This window comes from Ochotona curzoniae, unplaced genomic scaffold (assembly GCF_017591425.1).
Source record: "Ochotona curzoniae isolate NIBS_2020 unplaced genomic scaffold, NIBS_Ocur_1.0 contig_1014, whole genome shotgun sequence".
Classification (NCBI taxonomy): Eukaryota; Metazoa; Chordata; class Mammalia; order Lagomorpha; family Ochotonidae; genus Ochotona; species Ochotona curzoniae.
This window is the reverse complement of record NW_024464920.1, coordinates 50,296,052-50,323,957: the sequence shown is the minus strand read 5'-3', so window position 1 is coordinate 50,323,957 and position 27,906 is coordinate 50,296,052. Positions and strand designations below refer to the sequence as shown.

Genomic DNA, 27,906 nt, shown 5'->3' with positions numbered 1-27,906 from the left:
GCTGTGCCCCGCTGCTGGAGCAGGTGCTTGAGGCCAGGGAGGGGGCAGTGGGAGGCACCCCTCCCAGCACAGACACCCTCACACCCCCTCTGTAGAGACAGAGCTCTCCGTACACAGGCAGTACTGTCCAAGGACTGCGCTCCCCACCGGGGTTCCTGAGCCTCTTATGGGGTCCATGAAGTCGACCCCGTTTGAAGACATCAACCACTCCACTCCCGGACTGACCCCTGTGCCAATGTGCAAGCCGTGCAGGTGCCCCAGCTGAGGGTGGGGTTCCCCAGCTAAGGGTAGGGGTGCCCCAGCTGAGGGTGGTGGTGCCCAGATGAGGGTGGTGTGCCCAGCTGAGGGTGGTGGTGCCCAGATGAGGGTGGTGTGCCCAGCTGAGGGTGAGGGCACAAGCTCAGGTCACGGGGAGCTTGCTCCCACCACCACACACAGGCCATGGCAGCACCCGTGTCTCCTCAGAGCGAGGTGGTGTCACCAGCCCCTCCACCCCGGGCCTTCACCAGAGCCACTGGGGCATCCCCTCCGGGGGGACTCTGCGTCTCCCCAAAGAACAACCCGAAGTTCTGCCTTGGGAACGTGCAGTAAAATCGGCTGACAGGAGCTGAAATTTCCCAGAAACTCAAGACTTGCCTGATGGATGCAGTTGGTAACTGACCTGACTGGATAATCATGGAGGGCCCACTCGACGCAAGGAGACAGGAAGTGAGAGAAGTCGGGGACAGGCGGGACAGGTGGCCAAGCTCCTCTGTCCTGGCAGCTACAGTTATGGCAGACCAGCCTGTCCCAGGGCCAGTTCCCACAGCAGCAGTCCAGGTGGCGGCTCACAGCACTGCTGGCGAGCACACGGCAAGCAAGCTGACTGCAGAGGTCACAGTGTGTCCGGAGGACACTGCAGACTGGCTCTGATGGTGACAGACAGGAGCCATATGGCTGCTGCTCTGTCGGCCACCAGAAGCCAGTCTCACTGGCCACAGCCCCTGGCAGGCTGCCCAGCAAGGCAAAGATGGGGTTCTCCGTCGGAATGGAGCAGCAGGCATTCCCGGTGGCCCCTGGTAGCATGTCAACCAAGTTCGTGGACCAACTAGCCTGGCTCTGTTCCCACTCACAGCAGCCGTGTGGGAAATCCTGGCAGCTTCCCACGTTCGGTCTCAACCTAAGCACCCAACAACGGCAGCTACAAGGAACTCCGTCCCGGGACGCCAGGCTTGCCTCCTTCCTGGGCGTTGACGGGAAGCCCTTGATCTAAGTGCACCCGGCTCGGGGCTCTCGGCTACCCGCTGACCGACCTGCACACACTGTACTCCCATCGCTTCCCGCTGCCTCCGCACTTCGCCTGCCTGCAAATAAATTAAACATGTTGCCGTGTCCAAGGAGACGGCCCCAGTGTGCTTTAATAAGGAGCTAGCCCCAGCCTCCCTGGGGACGCAGGGGAACCCCGCTGTACTTGAACACCACCCTTTTCCAAACCCCCTTCGCCGGGCTCTCGGCTGAGGTCCATGGTGTGTGACGGTCTGTAACATTTGCATTTTGCTGCTGCAGTTGGTCGGAACCTCATCGTACTATCCCAGGAGCCCTATACTGCCACAAGCGCAGGTGCAACAAACACTTGAGGCGGGGAAATGTATCTTTCTGCATTCCTGCTAAATTAAAACCAGGGTAGGCATCTGACTGGCAGTTAAGACGCCTCCACGTCACACCAGAGGCCTGCTGGTGGACCAGGTCCAGGGAGGACTGGGAAGCGGCCCAGTGGGGAGGAGTTTGTGCTGCTGCCTCCCGGGCAAACTTGCAATCCTGCACACTTCTCTTTTTAAGGGTTTTCCACAAACTTTTGTCTTTATTGGAAAGTCAGAAATCCAGACAAGGAGAGACTCAGAGGAAGATCTTCCCTCCACTGGTTCACGCCCCAAGTAGCCACAATGGCCAGAGCTGCGTCAATCCAAAACCAGCAGCTGGAAGCCTCTACCGGGTCTCTCGCCCAGGTGCAGGTCCCAAGGCTTTGGGCCGTCCTCGATTGCTTTCCCAGGCCACAAGCAGGGAGCTGGTTGGGAACCAGTGCTCATATGGGATCCCGGTGCATGCAAGGAGAGGACCTTAGCCACTAGGCTACCATGCCAGGTCCTAAGACTAATTTTTGATGTACAGGGAGATCATAGAATTCCCGCTATCCCACCCCCCACCCTGTGTCTTGTCCCGGACCCTGCCGCCCCAACAAATCCACATGGACAGAGTGTCACACTGACCTGACACGTGGTCATCCCTGGGGCTCCTGCTGGCCCTGCTGCCTGGGTTTTAGCTGATGTCCCTAGGCCCCGCGTGATGTCCAGCCCACGTGTGTCTCAGGCTTCCCTTGTCTTTACCCACCCGGGCGGTACGAGTACGGCCAGGGGTTTTGTGGCACGTCCATCTGTGACTCTTGTCAGACGCCTGTGGTGCCGTCGGCCCTGGGCTTCGAGGGGGCGGAGCTGGCAGAGGCGAGAGGCCACCTTGGTCCTTGTGGTTGACCCCGTCCCCTGGCAGGGGACCCTTGTCTACTGCCGGAGTTTTCTTTATAAAGTGATGACACCCCCAGGGAGGGGGATGTCTGATTCGACTTCCGTCCTCCTGGGATAGGCCCAATCCGTCTGCCTGGTCCCCGAGCTCGGCGCACAGCAGGTCCCACCCCCACCCGAGCCCTGGAACCCACAGGACAGGGGAGCGACCTGCTGACTTTGAAGCAGAGATGAGCTCGGGCTGGTCCCCAACCTCCCCAAGGTTCTCGGGGAAACCTCGCTGAGTCACTTCGTTTCCCTTGGGAGGAAGTGACATGAACAGGCTCAGAGCGCTGTCCACAAGCTCACAGCTCACACGCCCACGACAGCAGCGCCTGAGACACCATGGAAGCCGCAAGCCGGGAACTCCGGCCAGGTAGTCCCGTGCGTGGCCAGGACCTGAGGACTTGAGGCAGCACTGCTGCCAGCTAGGAAGCGGGCATGGGGCTGCCGGGGACTTGGAGCTGGGCACCCTGACGCAGGACGCAGGCATCTCAGGAAGCATCCCAACTGCTGCGCCGGACACACTTCCCACAGGCCCTGAGAGCCGCAGGGAGGCGGAGGGAGAGCAGGCCAGACCGCCGGCTGGCAGACAGGCCAGGAAGGGGCTTCCCCTGGAGCCGTCGGGGGCTCGGCCCTGCCCACACCTCCCCGACTAGCACACCCCATCCAGGCTTCAGGACAACTGTATGTGCTGATCCGCAGCCTAGGTCCGAGGCGACCTGTTAGACTGCCACGGGAGATGAACACGCTGGCCTCATGACTCCCGCTGCCTGTCTGCAGGACACACCCACTTCCCCAGAGTCCCCTGCCACATGCAGCATAGCACCCCAGGGAACCCCCTGGCACAGGCCAACCTTCCCCAAGGAATGAAGCTTGCCCCCTGCTCTTTGGCTCCACTGAATATTCTAGAATACAGGAACCAGACCCTGAGAGACAAAGAATCTGGGATGGAAAGAGCTGGAGATTGCCATGTGTATGGGCCGGTGAGGGGGAGCAGGGCAGGCTGTCCTCGAGGGCGGCCGGCGGGTGTGGAGACGGGACTGGGCGTGCGCAGATCAGAGCCAGGCACCACTGGACATGTGTCCTTCAGGTTTATTGATGTCGTCTCCATGACGACGGCCATCCAAGGATGGCCCCACGGTCACTCGGGGAGCACCTGAGGCCCAGGGCCTCAGCTGCTGCAGGCCAGCACTGCTTCTGCAGGGAGAGCTGCTACAGGAACCTTATCCCAGCTCCAAACTGGACGCCATCACAGATCCTGCAACACAGGGGAGAGGCAGAGTCTTGCAGTGCACTGCAGCAGGTGGAGGAGACGGCGGCCGGCAGTGCACTGCACTGGGAGGCAAGGGAGAGGGCAGCCTGCACTGCATGGCACTGGGCAGCAGACGCTGCTCCCAGCAGAGCCCTGGCCTGCCACTCTGCATGTCCCCCAGCTGCCTGAGGGGTCGGCCCTGGAGACTGAGGAAATGGAGACACAGTCTTGCCCGCCCCTCACACAGGTGGACAGGGTGCTGGCCCAGACCCCAAAGGGCCCCAGGCTGAGCCCGGCCACCTCTCAGATCCCTGCTGTTGCCCAGGGAAGAAGCAGAGAGAGGTTCCGCAGGCTGTGAGAGCTATGAGGGACACAGCGGGACACCACGCTGGAGAGGCGCTGCTGATAGGTAGCCACAGTCCCCCCGACGCCTGGGGTGGACGCAGCAGTGCTGTCAGTGGCCTTCAAAGGGATTGGGGGTCAGGGTGGGGATGTAGGACCACCAGCTGCAGCCGTGCCGTGAGCCATAGCCAAGGACTTTGGGGCAAGACCCCTAATGCAACCAGAGGGCTTCCGTGGCCCTCAGCTGCATGCAGGCGTGAGCTCTGGGTGTCACACTGCCCGGCAGGCGAGGCTGAATCTCACTGCTCAGGGAACTACTGCCCTGAGTCCTGCGTGGCTACTGGCTTCCACACTCAGGAGCCGGTGGGCACCCCAGGAGCATGCCACTAGCACATGGCACAGGGGCAGGTCTGCAGGCCGCAGGGACACCCCATAGGAGAGGCCAGGACCAAGACGTGGAGATGCACAAAGCCACCTCACTGGCCTGGGCCTCTGGGCATGCATCCCACACACGCCCCACCCAGCACCCCATCTGTTGACCAGCACCGCTTCCCTCCCCTGCAGCACCTCCTGCCCAACTTCCCCACCCAGGCCTCTTCAATGGGTCTCATCCGTACAGGAAGTTGAGTGGTGCCAGGAGTAGTCGAGGTCCTGAACTCCAAGACCTCAGCATGCAGCCCAGGCAATGAGTGGTCAGTGTGGCTGGAAGGCAGAAGAGGGCGAGCAGGCCTGGCCACTGTCCTGAGCACCACCCTGTGCCCAGACGCTGCTGGGCACCACCTGGCCAGCAGTCAGTGTCCCCAGTGGGGAGGGTCCTGCCTGTCCCCACCCGACTCATCCCTGGGTCACCAGATGACAAGCTCACACAGCACTGAGCCACACAGTGATGGGGCTCTCACGTCCCGAGGCAGCTGCCCTTTCTGGAAGATTCTGGTGGCTGACATCATTGTGGGAGGGGCTGACAGCTGGCTGCCCTGCATGTGACCCAGCTCAGTGAACTCTCATCTTGTCACTCAGAAGTCCCACTCTAATGGCAGAACGTCACACCAAGCCATGCCCTGGGCAAGGGCACTTGCTCCTGCACAGGCGCCCGGCACGCCCGGCATTGCAGTGCCCATGGGCTGTTGCCACCTCGTGATGAGAAAACAGAGCTGGCCCCAACCTGGGGCCAGGAGTGTCTTGGCACAAGCTGCTGCCTTCTACAGGAAACCACACCTGGCGCCTCATCTCCCAGACACACTTCTGGTGGACCCCAAAGCTGAGCCGGCCCCTCCCCCTTGCTCCCCAAGCTCTCCCAGCAGCGACGCCCTGGGGCACGCTGCCACCTGGTGGCCGCAGACAGCACTGCATCTAGGCACCACACATTGGAGGTGGCAAGCCCGGCACAGGTCAAAGTCCCCTCCAACAGGGGCAGTAACTGCAGATCAGTGCATCCCCCAGACCCACACACTCATGTCCCTCCTTGCTACGCACCGGGGTTTGGGGGCACACTTTCAGCAGGGGGTCAGGCTTAGCTGAGGGTGTGGGGCTTCACGCTGGGGTGTGACCCCACCTCACCCTGTCACAGGAGGCCCACGCAGAAGGCGCCACCTGCAGGCCAGGAAGAGGCCTACCAGGGACCTCAACCACTGGCTCGGGGAACTTCCCCACCCGAGCCACCTCCGCCTGGGGTTCCTGATTAAGGTCACAGAGGTGCCTAACAGACACTGCACCGACACAAGTCACCCGAGGCATACCATGTATGACATGAAATGGAATTTTCCTAAGCAGCCTCTGACCGTGGTCATCGTGTAACACGGCCACTCTACAGCCACAGTTCTGCACTCACCTATTTAACCAATATCAGATTAAGAAAGACATTCCAGAAAGTTCCCAAACCTGCTGCACACGGAGTTCAAGGCAGAATCCATGAGGAAGTGACATGTGGGCTTTGCACAGAGCACCCCAAGTACCGCCCCCAAGTGCCCCTGTGAGACACGCAGCAAGGTGTGCACGGGGTCTATAGGCGCAGCTGGACTGGGCTAAGGACTCGAGCATCTGTGCCCTCTGGCACCCAGGGTCCAGACTCCATCTGAGACCAAGGGACAACGGTCTTTAGCACCTCTTTGTTCAACAAAACAAGTGGTGGGCAAGGGCCAGGCTGCGAACTCACCTGCTGCTGGGAGAAAGCCCTTGGCGGAGCTCTCTGCGGGCACGGCCCAGCCTGGAAGCTCCAAGGCCACAGCGTGCCCAGGAAGGCACCTGCAGCAAGCTCGGGTCTGCCAGGTGTGCAGCTCAACCCTTCCAGAGGCACCCACCATCTCACACAGATACCGCACCCGGCCCTGCCCTCCCCAGGAGTGAGGAGGAGGGCTCCCACGCACCTGTCCCCTCGCTGCACGCCCATGGGGATGCAGTAGTTCAGCTCCAGCCGTGCGATGTTGCCGAGCCGCAGCACAATTCCCGCCCCATAGGACCAGCGGATACACTCAGCCAGCTTCCGGATGTGGGCACGGGGGCCCTCACCTGGCAAGAGAAGAACAGGTGACACCGTGGGGCCCACCCTTCTCCGCTGTAGGGTCCCCGGCAGGGCCTGGGGAGGGTAGCAGGCAGTCATGAGGCCGGGACCAGGCCTGCTCACTGTGCCCCAGTAGGCCACGCTCTCTCAGCTCTGGGCCTGGCACACCCTGATCCCCGCACCCAGAGTGGCTTTTCTCACCACCAGGAAGCTGTCCTGGCATCTCCAATGGCATCGGCAGGATCTGCCACCTGATCTGAGCCCCTGCAGCCAGTGACAGGCTCACACAGTGCGTGTGGGGAGGTGGCCACTTCCCTGATGACCTTGTTGAGAGGTGGGCCCCCAGAGGGGGCTAGGGCAGGCCATAATCCATCAGCCCTGGTATGCAGAACTGACCCTGGGGTCCCCACAAAGAACAAGGGACCACAGGACACACACACACAGGTGCCCATGAGGCCTGCCAGTCGGCAGCTGGTGCCAACCTGACTTCAGGTCCCTTCCTCACTTTGTGGCCAGTGGGATGTGGCTGTAATCGATCACAGAAAGGGGTCAGACTATACCGTGGACCCCGCGTGCAGCGCCTGGTCACCCCTGGGCCCCGCGTGCAGCGCCTGGTCACCCCTGGGCCCCGTGTGCAGCGCTTGGTCTCCCTGGCCCCTCCCCCGCCGGTCCCCTGGTCCCCCTTGGACTTCCCTGGTCTTCCCTGGTCCCCCGGGCTCCTTACCATAGTTGAGGTTGCAGAGGTTCCCCGCGTTGAGGAAGAAGTGGGTTCGGAAGAGTTCCCCGAAGCCGCCCTGGCCAGGCCGGAAGGGCAGTGGCGTGTACAGGTGCAGGCCGCCAGCCCAGTACGCCTCTCCGCCCAGGTAGTCACCTGCATGGGGAGCAGAGCCAGGCCCAGGGAGTGTGGCCTCACACTCACTCCCCAGGCCCTGGAGGCACGACACATGTCGTTCACGGCCACAAGATGCAAGGACGCATTCTGTCCCAGGGCGGCCGCACCCCGGGCATGGCTGACCCTATTCTAAGAATCTTCTTGTGGTTTTTATTTATTTTGTGCCACTTTACATGACAGGCATGTTCCCTCCCTACCAACAGCACAGGATGTCCCACCGCACAGCCCAGTGTCCACACAGCAGGTCGTCCACATGTAGTCACCACCTGGGTTTTTTGCCTTCTGCGCAGAAAGGCCGCTGTCCAAACTGGAGGCCAGCCGCCGTGGGCACAGGTGCCTCGCTGCCAGTAATGCCCTCCTACCCGCTCCACGCAGACTGCAAACGGCTGTGACACTGAAGCCACAGGAATATTCTCATGCCCGACCCCAAGGCTGGTGCCATTCAGTGTCAGTCCCCGCCTCTCCAACTGCCCTCCAGGCGCCAGCCTGCAAGAGCCCACAGACAGGCAGTGACAGGAGACCTGCCAGGTTCCAGGACCCCGCTGCGCCTCTCCTGACCGAGCCACTTCACTCTGCTCAGGAACGTGTGCAAAAGCAGACACAAACCCTCCCCTCCTCCCCTCCCGAGGCAACCAGGAGGACACCTGGTAACTTCCTCCTGTGGATTCACACTCAGGGGCCTCCCACTGGAGTGCCAGGGGCTAACTTGCATTCTACAAGCATAGAGAGTGTTACAGGCATCCCATGATGCCAGCTCAATGCCCACCTGTTTCACTTCCAATCCAGCTCCCTGCTAACGACCTAGGAAAGTGCTGGAAGACGCCCCAGGACTTCGGCCCCTGTACCCACGGGGTGGAGGCTCCTGGCTCCTAGCTATTACAGACATCCGGGGAGTGAACCGGTAGATGGAATACGTTTCTCTCTCTCTCTCTCTCTCCCTTTAATTCTGATTTCAAATAAACGAATACATCTCTTTCAGAAAGTCTCTTAATTAAAATGCAATTATGTCCCTGTGATGAAATATGCAGCCATTGGAAATGGTTGCAGAGGAGCTGGTCGCAGTGTCCGGTCCACACCTGCCCTCTGCGGGTGCCGGCATGTGGCCCCTCCACAGGCTTCCTGGCTCATCTGCATTTTCTGTTCCTCCAGTCTCTCACTAAATATTCTGTGTCCGCCAGGTGCTGGTTTATCTTCCATCACTATCAATACTCAATTTAAACCGGCAAATACACAGTCAACATTAGCTGCTGCCTGAAGTATCCACATCCCAGACAGGCACTGGTTCAAGTCCCGGCTGCTCCACTTCTGGTCCAGCTCCCTGTTGATGCACCAGGATGAGGGCTTGGGCCGCTGCACTCATGTGGGAGACCTGGAGGCAGCTCCTGGCTCCTGGCTTAAGGGATCCAGCCCTGGCCAGGGAGGCCCTTAGGGGAGTGAAGCAGCACATGGAAGGTCTCTCTCACTGCCTTTCCTTCTCTGCAGCTCTGCCTTTTAAATAAATAAGTCTCTTAAACAAGTCATACGTGAGTAGGAGACGCCAATGTGACCCCGGGTGGACAGACCTTCGCTCTGCGGACCAATGCTGTGCATGCTGAAGCCACGGACACTCGTTGGGCCCCCGAGATAAAACCTAAGACAGAACGACAGGTGTCGGAGACAGGTCGTGTCCGGGCAGGACCGCAGCAGCATCAGTGAGCTGCACAGACTGAATCGCGGCACCCAGCAAGCTGCTCGAGGCCCTGGTGAGGCAGATGGCAGACGCCTGGAAGACAGGGCCAGGTGCAGTGCCCGGCACAGTGCACGAGCTGCTTCCGGTCCCACTGCTCCTGCTCAGGCCAAGCTTCCCACATGCACGTGCTGCAACACTAAGCCTGGGGCACCAGCACCCCACGCAGGCGCCGGCTTGCGTCCCAGACCCTCCAGTCTGACCCAGCAGTGGAGAACGGCCAAGTCCTTAGGAGCCTCTAGCCACGTGGGAAACACGGGAGGAGCTCCTGGCTCTGGATTGGCTCAGCTTCGGCCTCTGTGGCCTTTTGGGGAGTGAACCAGCAGACGGAAGACCTGTCTTCCTTTTTTCTCTCCATAACTCTGCCTTTCCAATAAAAATAAATAGAATTTTTATTTAAAGTTTTAAAAAGGCAGACTACACATGATGTAACAGCTCAGTCCCAATGTCATAGGCGGAGGGAAATAACACCAGAAGTAAATGGATCAAAATGGAACTAGGATTATTTTTCAGTCGGTTTTTATGTCAGGTTCTAACTTTCAGGTTATGATTTTTTCTAAAGATATATTCATTTTTGTTGGAAATTCAGACTTATAGAGGAGAGACAGGAAGATCTTCTATCTGCTAGCTCATTCCCCAAGTGGCTGCAACGGCCAGAGCTGAGCCAATCCGAAGCTGACAGCCAGGAGCCTCCTCTGGGTCTCCCAATCGGGTGCAGGGTCCCAAGGCTTTGGGCCGTCCTCGACTGCTTTCCCAGGCCACAAGCAGGGAGCTGGATGGGAAGTGGAGCAGCTGGGATACGAACCAGCACCCATATGGGATCCCGACACATGCAAACGACTTTAGCCACCAGGCTACTGCGCCCTAGGTTATGGTTTTTAAAAACTGAACTTCCCTGTGCGTTGTAACAGACTGGGATGACCACATTCTCACTGTATTCTAATAAACTGAAAAACATAAATTAAAAATAGCTTGGAAATCCCATTCCCTTTTTAGAAAATGTGGCAGTATTACAGATTATGAAAATTACTACAAACAGATTAAAAATGAGCAGAGACGGGCCCAGCTTTGGTCCTAGAGGCTAAAATCCTCACCTTGCATGTGCCAGGATCCCATATGGGCACCAGTTCTAATCCTGGCAGCCCCACTTCCCATCCAGTTCCCTGCTTGTGGCTTGGGAAAGCAGTTGAGGACGGCCCAAAGCCTTGGGACCCTGCACCCGTGTGGGAGAGCTGGAGGAAGTTCCTGGCTCCTGTCTTTGTATCGGCTCATCTCCAGCCGTTGCGGTCACTTGGGGAGTGAATCAACGGATGGAAGATCTTCCTCTCTGTCTCTCCTCCTCTCCCTATATCTTTCTAATAAAAATAAATAAATCTTAAAAAAAAAAAATGAGCAGAGAAGCTGTGTGCAAGCCCCCAGCAGGTGGCAGCTGGTGGAAGCTTGAGGCTCCTGGCGGGCAGGGGAGGGTTTCTGGTTTTCCTCTTGGCCACATGCCTTTGTGAAATCCTTACTGGGCACTTGAACTTAGAAGTGTGTCATGGGTTTTTACTATTTTGAGGTTTCTAAACAGGCTTTTTCTGAGCTGTGCATTAATATTAATTGCCAAAGCCAACAGTAAGCTCCTTGCCTTTTCAAAACGAAAAACACCTCACATTCAAACGGCCCAGGCAGCACTACCTACCAGGAGACAGGCTCCCCTCAACCTTGGGTGACGTCTCTCCCCAGGCCCTCGGGGCTCCCCGGGGTGCAGGGAAGGGGCCACAGGGGCACCAGGCAGGCAGATGGAATCGGCTAAGTTATTTACACAAGCTCAGCTTGCCATACGCATCTCCGTGTTTTTAAGTTACAGTCTTCCTTTGCAATGGCTCATCTAGACTGTAAGCCTCTGCCCGCTGGCGGGACTACAAACCACACTTCACATCTTCAGTATGAATGAAGTGTCCCATTGGACACCCTCCTACAGAAACTGAGGTGAAACCACTAGGGCCCAGAGCCTAACTTAAAATGTTCACACTTTCAAAATTAAAGTAAAATGACAACAAAATGTTTATATTTCCAACTGCTATCCAAAACAGGTTGAGCCGGTTCAAGCTAAGTGGGACTGTCACTAAGGCAGGCTGGGAGGAGGACTGGGGCAGGCCGGGGGGCCGACTGCAGCCTTCGGGGGCCGTGACTGATGCTTCAAGGCAGCAAGAGCCCCCCGAGCAGCAGGGCGGACCACGAGCAGGCCCCTGCAGTGCCGCGGGTGGGACCTTCTGGAAAAGTCTCACCAAACTTTAATAGGCTTTTCTTGCTTTGCTTTGAGACCTCAAACAATAACAGAAATCTTCCCAACAAATCACAAAGTTCTTCTTCACTGTTACTTGTAGAAGTAGCTGGAAACACACGCCAACATGCCCTGACAGGCTGAGGCCTGGTGTCCGCGGGCCCCGAGACACGGCAGAGTGCCACTGCAAAGGACACGCGCCTGCAGGTCGGCAGAGCCGAGGCTAGTGCTTCCCACCTGCCCGTGTGCGCACACCCCAACCGGCCCGGCAGGGGCCGACTCCCCACGGCTGACCCCTCGGCACCGGGCAGGACTGAGCTTACTTCCCAAGGGTTTGGTTTCTATTTCATGGGTATGAGATGGATTCTTTCATAATCAAACAGGAATAATCAAAGCTTTGTTTTAATGTAATAACTAGTGTTGGTTTCTATTTCATGGGTATGAGATGGATTCTTTCATAATCCAATAAGAATAATCAAAGCTTTGTTTTAGTGTAATAACTAGTGCCTCTAACAGAACACAAAACAAGCACTAAACTGAGTGTTCAGGTATTCTGAAATTAAACATAAAAATGAAAGTAAAATCTGGAAACACAACCCTCCTCAGTAAACCAAGTTTAAAGTGGTTTCTAAGAGGGAATGGCATTGTGGCACAGTGGGTTGAGCTGCTGGCATCCCATAAGAACACGGGTTCAAGTCCGGGCTGCTTCACAACCATCCGGCTCCCTGCTACATGCCAGGGAGGCAGCAGAAGACAACCTTTAAGTGCGAGACCGAGATGGAGCTGTGGGTTCCTGGCTCGGGTCCTAAACCAGCCTGGCCGTTGCTGCCACTTGCTGAGCAAACCAGCAGGTGGAACAGCTGCTTCCCTTTCTGTAACTCTGCCTTTGCTACCCACCCAAAGGTGAAGAGGAAACCCCCACAGCTCCCCACCGCTCACTTGCACTCACCTGTCGGCGATGCTGGACGGCTTATCGCCAATGGGCACCAACATTCCACCCCACAGAGACGCTGAGATGACCTGGACAGAGGGAGGAAACAGCTGTGTCCACTGCCCTCGCTGTGGGGAGCCGCCCGCTGCTGGCCGTGGCCTGCACAGCTCTGCCCACTGCCCTCGCTGCGGGGAGCCGCCCGCTGCTGGTCGTGGCCTGCACAGCTGCTGAAGTAGTCCCATGCTGCCTGGATACATGAGGGCAGGCTGGTGTGGCTGCTACTCCCGCCAGCAGCTCCCTGGCCTGCAGGGAGAAGGAAGCCCAGCAGCCCGAGCTGGACACTGGAAGAGAGCCCTGCACCTGCTCAGGCCTGGCAGCCCGGGAGGATGAAGGCATGTGTCCTAGGCTGAGGGGGCACTGCTGTGCTCCCAGGTGCCAATGCGGGAGACAGACACCCCTGCCGTGTGTGAGCAGCTGTGCTCTCTGCCGTCCCGTCCGGGCACCCCTGCCTGCGTGCCCTCAGCTGGGGCCTCCTCCACGTTCTCTCGAAGCTGCTGGTTCTTCTTTAGAGGCCTCAGGAGGAAGGGGCACAGGAGGACACTGTGGCACAGGGAGCACAGGGAGCACAGGGAGCACAGGGAGCCAGGAGAGGCAGGAGAAACAAGCCAGCGGGCTTCAGGAAGGTGCTATCTGTGGGAGTACCTGAAGTCGCGGGACCCCGCAGGGCAGGGTGAGGGTCACTTCCTGGTCCTCGGGGACCCAGGACAGTACCCGGAAGAGCGAGCCTACATCAAGCGACTGGCAGGAGACTGGCAGAAAGTGCTCGCGCCTCCTGCCCAGCATCCCCCAGCCTGCTGGGACCCCAGTGCTCGTGTCTACCTGCCTTGGGCACCACCAAGTCGAGGCCTCTCCTTGGCACTTCAGGGACCTGAGGCCTAAAGCGACCCAAGGGGCACGAGGAAGTGACCGCGTCCCAGCTGAGTACTCACCGAGTCAAGCACAAGCTGTTTGTTCAACTGCAGCTCAAAGTCTTCCTTCAAAAAGCTCACATCCCCGCCCGTGTAGCCGGCCAGCTCCTGTGGAAGAGGGGTCCTTGGGTCACAGGGGACTGCTGGCGCCATCTGGGACACAGGGACCTGGAGGTCCTCGCAGCCCCTTGGCCGAAGCCAGCTGCTCCCTGTGCCTGTGACAGAGGGCTAAGGCTCGCCCCCACCTCCAACAAAGCAGGGAAACAGACAGAGGTAAAGAAGTCAAGGGGAGGCTTGCTGTGGGCACCAGGCAACCACGAGCTTCTCTCACTGTTTTCCCGGCCCACACCCTGCAGGTGTTGGCAACAAGGCCTGCCAGCACCTTCACAGTGACCAAGGGCATCAGTCACTCCAAGTCACAGCCCTCCTCCTGGCCCGCAGCCCTGCCAGACCCCTCGTGTGCCCAGCGTGGGCTCTGGGAAGTAGACTGCCTGGGCTGTGGGAGCAGGAGGCGATCGCAGGGCAGGAGCCCTGAGTGGAGCCAGCTCTACCCTCCTTCCAGAAGGACTGCCACAATCGAGAGCAATGGTAACACACACGTGTGCCTGGGCCATGTGACTCTCACCTCCCAGGGCCCCCCACGGGAAGCCGGCCCCCTGAGGTCAGAGGTTACCTGGTTCACCTTCAGCAGGGCCCCGTGCCTTGGTAAGATGGACGAGCTCCGAGAGTCTATGACCATTGCGTGCTGAAAGACACGGCCATGGGTGCATTCCCTTCACACAGCCTGGCAAGATGACACCCACCACTGCCTGGGCACCAACCCAGCGCCAGCCTGGGCTGGGCACTTCACGACAGGAATTCAGGGCCTTACATGGCAGAGGGGTGGGTGGCACTGGCAGGTGCTGCATCCCATGAGGCGGGACTGAGCCTCCAAGAAACCAACAGCACCCGCTCCCTTGGTGGGTGCTCACAAGGCCCCAGGTCCTTGCCCCAAGAAGCCCAATGCCCTGGCCAGCCATGCTCCCCAAGCTTTACAGCCTCCCATGGATAGGGAGTGTCCCCCGAGGCCAGCTTTGTGCCCCAACACTGACTCACTTTACAGAACTGCAGCATCCTTACCGACAGGGACGACTTGAGCGAGTGCCCACTCTCCTTCCGGACCGCGAACGACGCTGTCCTAGAGAGGCAGCCCAGCTCGCGCCACACGCCCTCCCACTTGACGGTGTGGCTGGTCCTCCACACGGGGAACTAGAAAGGCAAGCAGGGGGACACAGGTTGGCACGGGCAGCTCACGCTGGGCTCATGCAGGAAGCCGTCACCTCAGACAAGGCTCAACCCACACCACGTGCTCAGGAACAAGGCCTCCCTGACTAACTAGAGGTCTAAATGACAATGAGGAACAGGAAGTGGCAAAGGGTGACATAATGGAGGCAGGAGATTCTGCTATACTCTGGGCACTCAGACCCGCAGGTGCAGGCTCGTCCCAGCATCTCTGTAGCAGCTACGACCCCCACAATGACACTGCGTACCCGATCCAGCCCCTGCCTGAGGCCACAGCTGGCAGCCCAGGCGACATGATGAGCCTGTTGAGAGGCACAGGGGACCACGTCAGAAGAGGGATCATCTTGCTGCAGCCAGGCCCAAACTGAGCAAAGCCGGAGCTGGCATAGCAGATGGGTTCCTGGAGCCCACCCAGCTGGGAGCCTCGTCTCTCTGAGCAGGCAGCAGCGGGGTCTGCGGGCCCTGCAGAGCATGCCACGGTGGGACTCACCAGGAGGCCTGCCGGCTGCCCACACCCCACAAAGCAGCTGGCCCTGGGCACTCCCTGCAGCCCTCAGGCGGCTAAGGACCTGGGCACGTATGCCCGTGAACCTGTGGGAGCAGTGCTCAGAGCCCACCAGCTCACACCTCACAGGACACACCTCAGGCCTCTGTGCTTCGCTGCCGGGCGGCCCCACAGCTCCAGCTCAGCCAGGCAGCCCTCCGGCCTGTGGTTCGGGACACTGAGGAGGCAGGATGCACACCCCCTGCCCCAGCACTGGCCTCTGCCCTCCCTTTGCGCACGCCCCTCCTCCTGTACCTGCCCCACAGCTGTTCCATTCACCTTGGCAACTCTAAGTGGGGGAACACGTGTTTCCTCCCTTCTAGAAATCTGCTCTCTTACATAAGCTTAGGCAAATGACACAAAGGAGACACCAGGGAGAGAGGACACTCCCAGGTGCCTAGGTACTGCTGGCTTCGTTCCAGCCACAGGGGCAGCTGGGAGGATCAGGACAGGGCAGGGTAGGGAGCTGGTCCCGTCAGGGCCAAGGAGGTCTGTGCCAGAGCAGGTGGCAAGGAAAGCTGCCACCTGGGGGGAAAGAAGTGCAAGTGCAGGGCATCTGGTCTACCTGGGCATGCCCTGGGTTTTCAGCTCAGAAACCCTGCCTACTGGTGTACCTCCAGTGTTTGCAACATGCCAGGCTCAGTAGCAGGAGCCTGTCCTGCTGCTCTCGATCTACCCACAAGCCCCGTTCTCATTTCCTCCAATTCATAGCCCAGTGCATCTTGTCAAAGGCTTGGGGAGTCTGGTGGGGGACAGCCTGTCTCCAGGGCATCCGGGAGGCTCGTGGGGGGGCCTGTGAAGGCGCCTTTCTAGGAGCCCACAGGGAGGCCGATGGACAGGCCTGGGGGCCCACACTCGAGGAGCACTCCGGTGCGTTCCTCCTCTACAGACCCAGCGTGGGAGGGAGGGAGGGCACGCAGCCCAAAACTTCCCTGCAGCACGAAGCCAAGCGACCCCATGGCAACCGGAAGTACCTGGGCTGCCTGCACCCACGTGTGGACGGACAGACCTCAGCCACGCTCTGGGAGCTGGCACTGGGCCAGAGAAGGGGCGCTCAGCAGGGCGCAGTGGCCAGGCTGGGCACAGGGCCTGGGCTCTGACTTTGGGAGCTGCAGGACAGGGTGTTCTGTCTGCCCACGAGCACCAAGGCAGGACCAGAACGCCACTCACACTGTACTCGGCAGACACGCCCCTGTCCGTCTCTCGGAGCGAGCTCCACGGGAACTGTCCGGTCACCTTGTACAAGTTCACAGAGAAACTAGGAGACAACGGAGAGAGTGTCAACAGCCGGGCGGTGACCACAACCAGTCACCGCGCATGCCCACACGGCCTGCTCAGTGTCATACTTCCGTTCGAAGTTTCCAGGCTGCGGTTTGAAGAGGGACAGGCCATACGAAGTTTCCTTAGTTCCGTAGGAGAACTGGAAAGTCATCTTTTCCGCACGTCCCAGCAGGTTAGGGAGCTTCAGGCCAAGGACCTAGGAGCGAAAAAAGCCCAGCAGTGGCCCAACTGCAAGGAGGGCGACGTCTCATAGAGCAGGCCTGCTAGGAGACTCCCCAAAACACTACACAAAGCCCCCCGAGACGCCTGGCACGGGCGACACAGTGAGGCCTCCTAGAACACGCCTGCGCCAGCACCCAGCTGCCACTCACACCCTGCCAACCACGACGCGCGAGGGACAGAACCCCAGAGAGCCGGAGCCGCTCACAGTGACAGACCCGGCTCCTGCCAGGCTCTGCCAGGGCCGTGCTACCAGGCTGCCCAACCTGTCATCAACTGGGGAGGCTGGACAGAGGCGGCACCTGGATGGAGTGCCAGAGCGAGCGGTAGGGCCGTACCATGCTGCCTTCGTTGTTGCCCACCATGGTGTTGTAACTGCCTGTCAGTCTCCTGAGCTCCGTCACTTCGAAGGTGACATCCAGCCCGTTGGGAAGGGCGTCGTCGCCTGGGAAGAGAAGACGTGAGGCAGTGAGATGGCAGAGGCTCCCGATCCGCTCCAGGGCCCCCCAGCAACGCCGTCCGAGAGCCAACGAAGGCCCTTCTGGTTTACACACCTGCCTCCCCAGTCAGAGCAGACACCTTCCCGAAGGGCCCTGCCTCCCAGGGTCCCCGGCAGCAGGTGCACACAGAGCCTGCGGTCCAGAGAAGCCTTTCACGTGAACACAGATGCATGTCCAACACATGCCTACATGCTTCTGTAAGCCAATCTTGTCTGTAGTCACACATAGCATTGCTGACTCAAACAGTATTTTTTAAAGATTTATTTATTTGAAAGGCAGAGTGCCAGGGAGGGGTGGGTGTACAAAGGTAATGACATTTTCTATCGACTAGCTCACTACCCAATGGGTACAATAACCAGGGCTATGCCAGACCAACCCAGAAGCCTGGAACTCCATCCAGTTTCCTCACACGCAGGGCCATCTTCCACTGCTTCCCAGGCACATGAGCAGGAAGCTGGACTGCAGGTGCTGTGGCCTGGACTGGCACTGGCACTCCGATATGGCACACTGGTGCCACATGCAGCAACGTAATCTGCTCCACCACAAACACTGGCCTCTTGGTTGGCATGATAACTGCACGGTGAATGAAGACCCTGCCTGGACGCACCGTCCCCCGTGCGCATACGGCTACAGCCTGGCTCTAGTCACACTGTCGGGGCCATCTGGAGGCGGACCAGCACACAGGAAGACCGCTGTCTCTGTCTCCCTCTCTAGCTGATTTTTAAATAAGTCAGTCTTTGAAAATAAAAAATAAAACGTGGCATCCACACAGTGAACAGGATATCACCAACAGTTCAACAGTGGAGGTTCTGGTCTTTGTCAAGCCAGCTGGGAGCCTGGTCCGATTCTGCGCAGCCTCCAGCTACCCATGCTAAGGGCCGGCAGGTCTGGGGCAGGGCCACCCAGGGCAGGCCGCTGGGGGCAGGCCACTTGGGGCAGGCCGCTCGGGGCCAGCAGGTCTGGGGACGGCCACTTAGGGCCAGCAGGTCTGGGGCAGGCCGCTCGGGGCAGGCAGGTCTGGGGCAGGGCCACCCAGGGCCGGCTGCTCAGGGCAGGCAGGTCTGGTGGGGCAGAGCCGTGACTTGTTTTTTCATGAGCAGACTTACTGCTCAGGACAGTGTGAGGTGCTGAGAACAGACTCCGCCCCCTCAGGTTCATCGTCTCTCACTAGCCCCCTCAGATCTTTCTGTATCTCTTCTGTATATCTGCCTTTCCAATAAAAACAAATACATCTTTAAAACAATTCGTTAACCGTGACACCTCACCAGGTTTGCGTGTGCGCACATGTGGCGGGAGGGTCCTCTCTGGGAGCGTAGCCCAGGGGTGCCAACTCCTCTGTCTGCCATGCTCACACTCCTCCCTGGCCTGACGTGGAAGCCCAGCTCTGGAGCAGGCCTCTGGCACATCAGCTGTGCCCCGGCTTGGGGTGCGCACACCCCACATTGGAGGGCCGGGACCGGAGCCCCACCTCTGCTGCTGCTCGCAGCTTCCTGCAAACACAGACGAGTGCTGGGGTCCCTGACACCCACACAGGAGACAAAGACCAGGTCTCCAGCTCCAGTGTTCAGCCAGCTCAGTCCTGGATGTCATATTAGGCAGCAAGCCAACCAATGGGGGAGCAACTAACTAAGCAAAGTTTTAAAAACAAGCACTCTATTCTTTCCCCAGGACCCCCGCGTCCAATGCCCCTTCAAGTGTTCTGTGCCTGACCACGCAAGCCCCTCTGTGAGCCTGAGGGGCAGATGGAGGACTCGCAGACTACAGCACCCACGTACCTTGACACGTGTCAATCAAAACATCCACTTGTCTAAAAATCCCAAGCCGAAGAAGCTTCTCCCGGGCTTCGTGAGATTTCCGCATCACCTGTGAGAGAAACCAGAGAATATGTCTTCCCACGGCCCAGGACACTAAGAGGGGCTGAGCGACCAGGCTGGCTGGTGGTCACCACAGGCACCTGGCTGCCACTCAGAACACGGAGCAGCAGCAGGACCGGGTGCGGGACAGCGGGAGAGCCACGGGAGGGCAAGTGGGAGTAAGCGGGAGAGCCCTATGGGCACAACCACAGCCTCCACTAAGAAGCGCGGACTGCAATCGGGCACAAGCACCACACAGGCACACAGGGCACACCCGACAGTGCTCAGGGTGGCGAGAACGTAGCAGGCACACGTGGGCTCGCCTAGGTCGTCACCCAGGTCTTCACTGTTTCCAACCGCCATGCACCTGCTCCTCTCGCTGGTGTCACTCAGGACGCAGAGCAGGGAAGGCCTGTGTGACAGGCTGGCTCAGGTCTCCCGTCACAAGGGAGGGAGCAGTGTCAGCCACAGAGGGGGGCACGCAAGACCAGACGCCCCGGGTAGATGCACACGCTGACCTCGGATGGCCAGGGCATGGACACAGGGATGCACACGGGGCTCCTGCAGGAGGCTGGCGAGCTGGGGCGAGGCTGCTCCACCCAGGCTGGGAGGCAGGAGAGCACAAATGCTGAGCCATACCACAGCCAGAGGACCTACTCCAGAGGAGACAGCTGTGGGAGCTCCCAGCTCCAGCTGTGGCACCTGGCCAGAGGTCAGTGCCACCCGAGATGTCAGAGAATGACTTCAGGCCACAGCCTGGGACCGGGAGGAGGTGGCAGCGGCACAACGCAGCCAAGTGGAGCAGCTGCTGCCCACAGGAGCTGAGGGCGGAGACTCAGCACACGGAGCACACCCCGAGCCTGAGGCCTGTGGGAAGGCAGCACCCAGGCACAGTCGCCACACACAGCAAAGTGACCAGCGGCCATGGAACTGGGGAGAAAACGCCCATGAAGAGGAAGGCCAGCACACTTCGACAAAGAGCAGGGTGGGCACAGAGCCACATGCGAGTGCCCGGGCTCACCAGCTTCAAATATATGTGCAAATGAAAAAGCAAAAAAAACTCAACCCAAGTGTTCCCTTCTTAAAGTTGCGAAGAGGTCTCAGAGATGAACTGGACATAGAGGTGGTGTGTTAGTGATGACCAAGAAGCAGACTAACCGGCATGGTCTCAGGGGACTTAGACCCAAACACCACACTGGGCCTTACGCCTGAGGGCCGGCCAGAGTTTGAACTCCGTGGCACTCCACCACCATGATCACACCTCACGCTGGCTCTAGGCGTGGAATGCTGCGATCCTTGGTGAGTGACGTGGCACTGGTGGCACAAATCTTTGACCCAAGAATGCCACCAGGAGGAACATATCCCCGGCACCACCGTCACACACACACACGGACACCGGGGGTCGGGAGAGCAAACGCCCACGCTGGAATTCAGCAGAAGGGAGCGGCCGTCAACAGCGGACCATCCACGGGGGCATCACACACCCCTGAGCAGCTGGGCAGTGCCACTCGGGACAGAGTTCCACAGTCTAACTCGGACTTTCAACTACACAAACAAATCAAACAGTAACAAGGACAACAGGACCACTGCCTCCTTCGGGGTGGAGAGCTGGGCACGGGGCATGCACAGTGTCACCTTGTGGGAGGACACTGCCCGCCCTCCGGACAGGACACGGGGAGCCCGGGGTGGGGTGCTCCATGGCCACCGAGGAAACAGGGAGCGGATTCAGCAGGGACAGGCGAAGAACGTCTGGAAATCACACTTACCTCAATAAGGTTTTTAGCCTTAAAGACATCTCCGATTTCATAAATGATGATGTCATCTTTAGTCCTTCCAAGCCCATCGAAATGGACATGCTGAACCACCACCTACACGTGACAAGCGCACAGGGATTCTAACCTAAGACACAAGCCAAGAGATGAAGCTTGGGAAAAATGCAAGATGAGCATCTGAAACTGAGCCGGGGCTTCTCTCAAGCACTGTAACCCGCACGTCCCAATTCTGAGCGTCATTCCTATTTTCCATTCCTTTTCAAAAAGCGGGTCCCTAGCACTTACTCCTTCCTTGGCTCACAGACTCGAGTATAGCCGGGCAATCCAGAGGCCCAGTGAGAGGTGGCGGGCTGCCCCTGACTCCAGAGTTACCAGCTGTGTGCACCTGCCCAAACTTATGCATGGATCTGACTCTGCATGCTAAACAGTGACTCTAACACAGCCCTCTGCTCTGGAAAAGCAAACACTTCAAGAGGCAAAGCTGTGTCTTACTCGTGGTCTAAAGACAGAAAGTTCATGAAAAGCCTCATTTGAGACCCAAGGTCTTCCTCGGATCACAACAGAAACACAGACGCACTCTAACTTCAGCTTGTCCTTAAGCTGACGTCAGGTTTTTAAAACACCACAAATACAAACGTGTATCTGCCAAAGCCCCAAACACACACAATCACTGGGGAAAAACTTCTCCAGAGCTAGAAGCAACTTCTCTAAGTGGCACCAGGCCTTGGAGTCCCAGTGACAGTCCCTCCGCCGCAACAGCGAGGGCCTTCACTCCGAGCTCAGCAGGTGGCTGAAGGAGTGAGGCAGCCACGAGGCACCCAGGAATCACAGTGACCGAGAGCACCCCCCACTAAACTTACATCTTTGTTTTCAAGGATTTCCTGTTTGGCTTCAGGTTCAACCTCGACAAACTCGGCCTCTTCTCCCAGTGCTCCGAAATCAGGCCCGCTGGCCGGCAGGGGCTCCAGGCTCTGCAAGGGCGGGGGGGGGGGGGAAGCACAGAGAAAGGGACATGGAACCAACCAGGCAGCCAACCAGCACATCCCTGGAGCCGGAGCCTGAGGCAGCTTCTCCCTCTAGTGACGGCTGTAGCAGGGCCGGACACAGCAGGCGGCCATGTTACCAACGACTTTCTGGACACAAGTGGTTAGCTCACTGGTAATCAACCTACTGTTCATAAAAATAACAAAGGGCGCTGGTGTAATGGTTCAACTGGCTAATCCTCCACCTCCAAGCACCGGATCCCATATGGGCATGGGTCTGTGTCCTGGCTGCTCCACTTCCCGTCCAGTTCTCTGATTAAGGCCTGGGAAAGCAGTAGAAGATGGCCCAAAGCCTTGGGACCTTGAACCCAAATGGGAGATCAGGAAGAAACTCCTGGCTTCAGATCAGCTCAGCTCCAGCTGTTGTAGCCACTTGGGGAATGAACCAGTGGACAGAAGATCTTTCTGTCTCTCCTCTAAATTTTCCTTCCAAATAAAAATATTTTAGAAAATACAAATTAAGAACATGTACACATATTCACTCTTAATCCAAATGCTTAGCAAACATGCTTTGTGAGGCACAGTTTTTTGCCATTATGCTTTAAAAAAAAAGTTTCATTATGATGGCAAACAAGACAGGGTTCACCCAACACCTGTTCAAGAGAAGCTCTCACTGCAGCTCCAGGCCCCAAACCAAGCACTCTCACCAATCATTATTAGGACCCGCCTGGATGACAAGCATGTTAGAATCTTAAGGAGTTTACCAAATACTATCGCATGCCTGTTACTTGGTAAGATTAACTATAGTCAATCTGGCATCTTTCCTTTTGAGATTTTTTTATTTACTTGAAAAGCAGAGCTGCGGAGAGGGGGTGGAGAGACAGATTTTCCATCGCTGCTTTTATCCCCCCATGGGCACGATGCCTCGGGCAAGGCAGACCAAAGCCGGGCGCCAGAAACATTACCCCGTCACCTGTGCAGGTGCAGCGGCTCAAGCACTCAGGCCATCCTCAGCTGCTTTCCCAGGCGCACAGTGGGGAGCTGGATCAGAAGTGGGGCAGCGGGGCTCACACCGGTGCCCACATGGAATGCTGGCATCACAGGCAATGGCTTCACCTGCCATGCCACACCACCAGCCCCCGAGATCTCACCTTCAAGCAGCTGGGTCTACCACTCAGGCTGCCAGGTTTTATTGGGTATGCGTGCCAGTCAGTGGGGATGGGACAGGAAATGAGCAAAAGAGCTTAAAAGCGATAGGCTAGAATCTAGTGGGAGATTTAACAACACATAACCAGTCAAAAGAGTGGTTTCACAAAGCTCTTCCTCCAGGGAAACATGAGAAATTTCGCTGTCCAACGCCTTCCGACACTGTCCTGAGCAGGAGGTTCAAGACGCTGGCAGCAGATGTGAACGTCAAATTCAGGAATTGATGTTTTCTTATCAACACGATAATCAAATAAAGGACAATTTCAGTACCAGGGAGCCCTTCATAAAAGCAGTTTTGGGGCACGACGCCATGGCCTAGCAGCTAAAAGTCGTTGCCTTGAACATCAGGATCCCATATGGGCGCCAGTTCTAATCTTGGCAGCCCCGCTTCCCACCCAGCTCCCTGCTTGTGGCCTGGGAAAGCAGTAGAGGACGACCCAAAGCCTTGGGACCTGCACCTGCGCGGGAGACCTGGAAGACACTCCTGACTCCTGGCTTCAGATTGGCGCAGCACTGGCTGTTGTGGTCACTCGGGGAGTGAATCATTGGACGGAAGATCTTCCTCTCTGTCTCTCCTTCTCTCTGTATATATATATATATGACTTTGCAATTTAAAAAAAAAAGGCAGTTTTGGGGGCCAGCACCACGGCATAGTGCATCTCACGGTGCTCCACATCCCATCCGGCTCCCTGCAAGAGAAGCAGAGGACAGCTCAAGGGCTTGGACCCCTGCCACCCACGTGGGAGACCCGGAAGCTCCTGCCTTTGGCCTGGACAAAAATAAACACACGCCTCCAAAAAAGCAGTTTTTGGACTTAGAATTTACTGGGCTTTGCTCATCCCTAGCCCCTGTACACGGCAGGCCATCAACTGAGTACAAGAACGCTTGCTTCAAGCTGTCACCTGGAATGCAGACAACAGTTCCTAGCCACGCAGACTCCTTGCACACAGGGCTGAGGCAAGGGGAGACGTGGAAGGTAGCAGGGGGCAAGTGTCAAGCAAGGTGCACCTGCAGTGGCCACCTAACCAGAGCAGGCCGAGGGAAGCGGGCATTGGCGGGACGAAGACACTCCGAGCCTCTGACCGTGACCTTCCATGGCCCTCGGGCGCACGTTGACAAGCGGTGAGCCCGCGGCAAGCTCGGGTCAAGGAAGCCCTAAAGAGAAGGCCGGACCAGAGAGGGGCTTATTCCTGCTGAGCCTTTCATCCGAGCGTCCAGGAAACAGCGAGGGAGAGCGGATAGCCGCGGCCCCCACACCTACACACACACCCCAAACACCCACAGCACCCCAAGCCAGCGGCGAGGCGCAGCGACCGCGGCAACTGGGCACAACGAGCTGGGCCTGGCCTGGGCCACTCCTCGTGTCCCCTCCGGCTCCGGGACCCGGGCCGGCCCTGCGCGGGGGCGCCGCTCCAAGTCACCGGTGACCTTCAGCCGGCCACGTCCCTCCGCCCAGGCCCGCTCCTCCTGAGAGGGCCCGGCGCCCTGTCAGCCGCCACGGAGGGAGCGGTCCGCCCGGGGGTCCCGCAGTCCGCGGCCGGCCGGGCCACTCACCCGGGCGTGCACAGCCCCCATGGCTCCCTCTCCTGCAGCCCGGACGCGGCCCACGCTCGGCCTGCGAGGGCGGAAGGCAACTCCGCGGCAGCCGACTCCGAGTCGGGACACTTCCCACAAGTCCCCTGAGGGCCGCCATGTTGTCCCGCCTCTTCCCCGCCCCCTGGGTCACGCTGCCTGCGCTCATTGGCCCTTGTGCGCCGGTGACCCGGATGTTCACCGGATGCCGGGATGCCCCGAGGCGGGTTCCTTCCCGCCGGCGGGTGGGCTTTGCTGGTGTGTGGGTTTTCCGGGGTGTCACCCAGGCCCCTCTACTCTGTCGTGGCAGGGAGCCGGCAGGCGCCGTGTCCGGGGTCCCCGGCTGCAGGGATCGCTGGGATATCCCTGATGTTCCCCTGAAGAATCCCCACATCGAGGTCTCTAAGGCCCCCACCGGATCCTTAAGATTTGTTTATTATTAACTTTATTTGAAAGGCAGAGCCACAGCGAGAAAGAGGAACAGACCTTCTCTTCGCTGGTTCACTTCCCAAATGGCCACAATAGCTAGAACTGAGCCAAACCGAAGCTAAGAGCCAGGAGCCTCTTCCAGGTCTCCCATGTCAGTTACTAAGAAGTCCATTGCTTTGTCGGGGAGACTTGCGTTTCCTGTGCTTGAGGCTGCCTGTGGTTCAGCAATGCTGTGCTTCTTGTGCTCCCCTTTTGGGGGAGAATTGCATCCCTCGGCTGCCATCCTCGCAACTTTAATGGCCAATGACTCAAGAGCAGAAGAGATGGAAGGGAACCTGGATAAAAACCTTTAGGACTTGGTTCCTGCTCCCCCACTGTGGGAGATCGCCCCCCAGATCTCTGCATGCTTAGCCCATGTGGGAGGTCATAGGCAGTGGCACACCGAGTCCCCAGGGGAACCCCCCAAGCATGGTTTCACCTGAGACCTCAACCTGGGCTGTGAGAGCAATGGGCTGCACCCCAGTCTCTCGTCTGTCCTAGATGAGCTGAGCTGGGATTCCTTGATAAGCAGCTCTGAGAAGTCAAGTGCAACCCCCAACCTACCTATGGCATACCTGCCAGTATGTGACCTGTGACTTGATTGGAGGGTTCAGAGAGATAGACATGCCTTCTAGCCAATCACAGCATCATCGTTGGGTGGGAGGACTGTCAGGAGACACCCTTCTGCCTTCCCCTTTCTTAGCCTATGTAAGTTTGCGCTTGCATTACAATAAACGGACAAGCTCACTCAGACTGTCCCCAGTAGTTTGTGCCAAGGAACGCCACCACCACCTCATTCCCTCGATGGTCACGGGGGCCCACTGGTCAGGAAACCCCCAAGACTCCACCAAGCACTGGGGAGCCTGAGGATGGTGAGGTGGGTGCAGGCCAGGCGGCCACGTCTGATGTGTGTGTAGCACAGGACAGGAGCGACCCTTGTGGAGAGTTTATGAGCACAGTAACCCAGCTGGTCCCAGCTGACCCTGCCTCCCGGCCACACCTGCACAGAAACTTGGGAGACACAGATGGTGAAGGAAAAAGGCAGCTGGAAATGCAGCCAGATGTGGAAATGCAGCTGTGACTGCTGGCTCCTGCACCACAAGCTAACTCCACTGGGACTGCCCACCTGTCAGTAGGACACCTCACTCCCGCGTGTCCCCTTTGACCTTGGCCTCCAACAAGCAGGGGAGGGTGTGGGGATAGCAGCCCATGCGGCGGCAGATGCAGGCGACCCACGGGAGAGGCTGCACTGCAGTGGGGTACAGGGAGATCGAGGAGAGGTGGAGGCCGTGGAGGAGTGACAGCATTGGGCGTGCCTGGGCCTCTGACAGCCCTGGTCTGCATCGGCAGGAGGCTGGAGCCGGACGCCAGCTATTCCGATGCAGCTTAACCACTGAACCTCACACCTGCCCCATGCCACTGGGAGGTCAGGGGTGGGATGCAAGGTTCATCAGTGGGGAGATGGGCAGGCGGCCAGATGCCCACCTGAGCCCGATGCTGGCAGGGGCTGAGAGTGAGAGGCCTCCTGGGAGGCAGGGCAGCCACCAAGCCAGTCTCCCGCAGGTGTGTGTGTATGGAGCATCAGGGCCCCAGCGCTCAGGCAGAACCAAGTGGGCAGCCACCGGGCCCAGCCCCTGGCAGGGGTGTGAGGAGCTGAGTGGTCAGTGGACAAGGGAGCTATCTGCAAGCCAGGAACACCTGGGTTTGTGACTAACCTTGAACTCCAAGCAGCAGTCTGAATCCCCTGTGCTCCCTCTCCTTTGCACCTCCCTCTGGTTACAGACAGCAGAGGAGAGCGTCCCTGACCTTGAGTTGTAAATAACAGACCAAAGCAGACCAGAGCCTGTGTTAAATGTCTTCTCCATTCCTTTCTGAAAACGTGGATGGTGGTCACAGCGTAGATCAGTGAAATCATTTCTGTTAAGCACCTTCTCACCGGTTCAATTAATCCTGACAGTTTAGTGTGCGTGTGTGTGTGTGTGCACACGTGTGCAGGGAGCATCAGGGGCCCCAGCGTGCAGGCAAAGCCACGGCGGCGAGGAGCAGCCGGCCAGGCATGACCAAGTTGGCAGGCTCCTTGGAAGGACAATGGGACAAGAAGCATTTTTTTTTTAATTATTTATTTTTAGAATTTTTTTTTTAATTGGAAAGCCAGATATACAGAGAGGAGGAGAGACAGAGAGGAAGATTCTCTGGTGATTCACTCTCCAATGGCCACAACAGCCCCAAGTGGCTGCACTGATCTGAAGCCAGGAGTCAGGAGCCTCTTCCAGGTCTCCCACACGGGTGCAGGGTCCCAAGGCTTTGGGTCGTCCTCTACTGCTTTCCCAGGCCACAAGCAGGGGACTGGATGGGAACTGGAGCTGCCAAGAGTAGAACCAGCGCCCATATGGGATCCTGGCACGTGCAAAGTCAGGACTAGCTGCTAGGCTACTGCACCAGGCCCAAATCACATTTATTATAAGCTGGTGTTTTTTTTCTTTCTTTCTTTCTTTTTGACACTGTGACGAATACATGTTGCTTGCCACAAAAATCCAAAAAATGGGTCAGTCCAAAAAACGAAACTTGTGGCAATGACAGCGGCCAGCAGCGGCTGGGCCACTCTGAGCACACTGGCCTTGCCCGTCCGTGTGGATACACTCCTTTTTTTTTTTTTTTAAATAAACTGGGCAAGTGCTCTGCAGCAAGTTTTTAAAAATAGGGCTGTCTGCCTCTGAAGACACCACACGCTGATTGTTCCCGAGAGCAGAGACCCCCACGCCTGACTGGACCCTCAGAGCAAGAGGGGGACTCATCTACTGGGGTAGGGGAGGGGC

The 27,906-nt window shown here is 58.2% G+C and overlaps 1 protein-coding gene across 2 annotated transcripts; it reads right to left on the bottom strand.

Moving 5' to 3' along the window:
• Positions 1-3,615: 3,615 nt before the first annotated feature.
• Positions 3,616-24,723, bottom strand: SAMM50 (SAMM50 sorting and assembly machinery component). Of its 2 annotated transcripts, none has more exons than XM_040987255.1 (15): positions 24,605-24,723; positions 21,722-21,832; positions 20,856-20,957; positions 19,012-19,099; positions 17,075-17,181; positions 16,583-16,713; positions 16,407-16,494; positions 14,531-14,659; positions 14,085-14,156; positions 13,433-13,519; positions 12,462-12,532; positions 9,044-9,150; positions 7,353-7,499; positions 6,495-6,636; positions 3,616-3,795 (listed from the first exon to the last, which is right to left on the bottom strand). In XM_040987255.1, exons 1-15 carry the CDS (start codon positions 24,623-24,625, stop codon positions 3,750-3,752), a joined length of 1,449 nt encoding a protein of 482 aa, XP_040843189.1. In that variant the 5' UTR covers positions 24,626-24,723; the 3' UTR covers positions 3,616-3,749. The 2 variants fall into 2 exon arrangements, with proteins under 2 accessions (XP_040843189.1, XP_040843199.1); XM_040987265.1 differs by having other exon boundaries at positions 9,083-9,150.
• Between the last annotated feature and the right edge of the window lie 3,183 nt (positions 24,724-27,906).

What these genes read in the sequence shown, in the direction of transcription:
- SAMM50 (XM_040987255.1), bottom strand. Translation starts at nt 24,625, where the DNA reads ATGGGGGCTGTGCACGCCCGG. An exon ending in GCGTGTCTGCCGAGTACAGT is followed by an intron (nt 14,660 to 16,406) that starts GTGAGTGGCGTT and finishes TTGCCTTTCTAG; the next exon opens with TTCCCCGTGTGGAGGACCAG. An exon ending in CCGTCCAGCATCGCCGACAG is followed by an intron (nt 9,151 to 12,461) that starts GTGAGTGCAAGT and finishes GTTCTGTCTTAG; the next exon opens with GTTTTATCTCGGGGGCCCAA.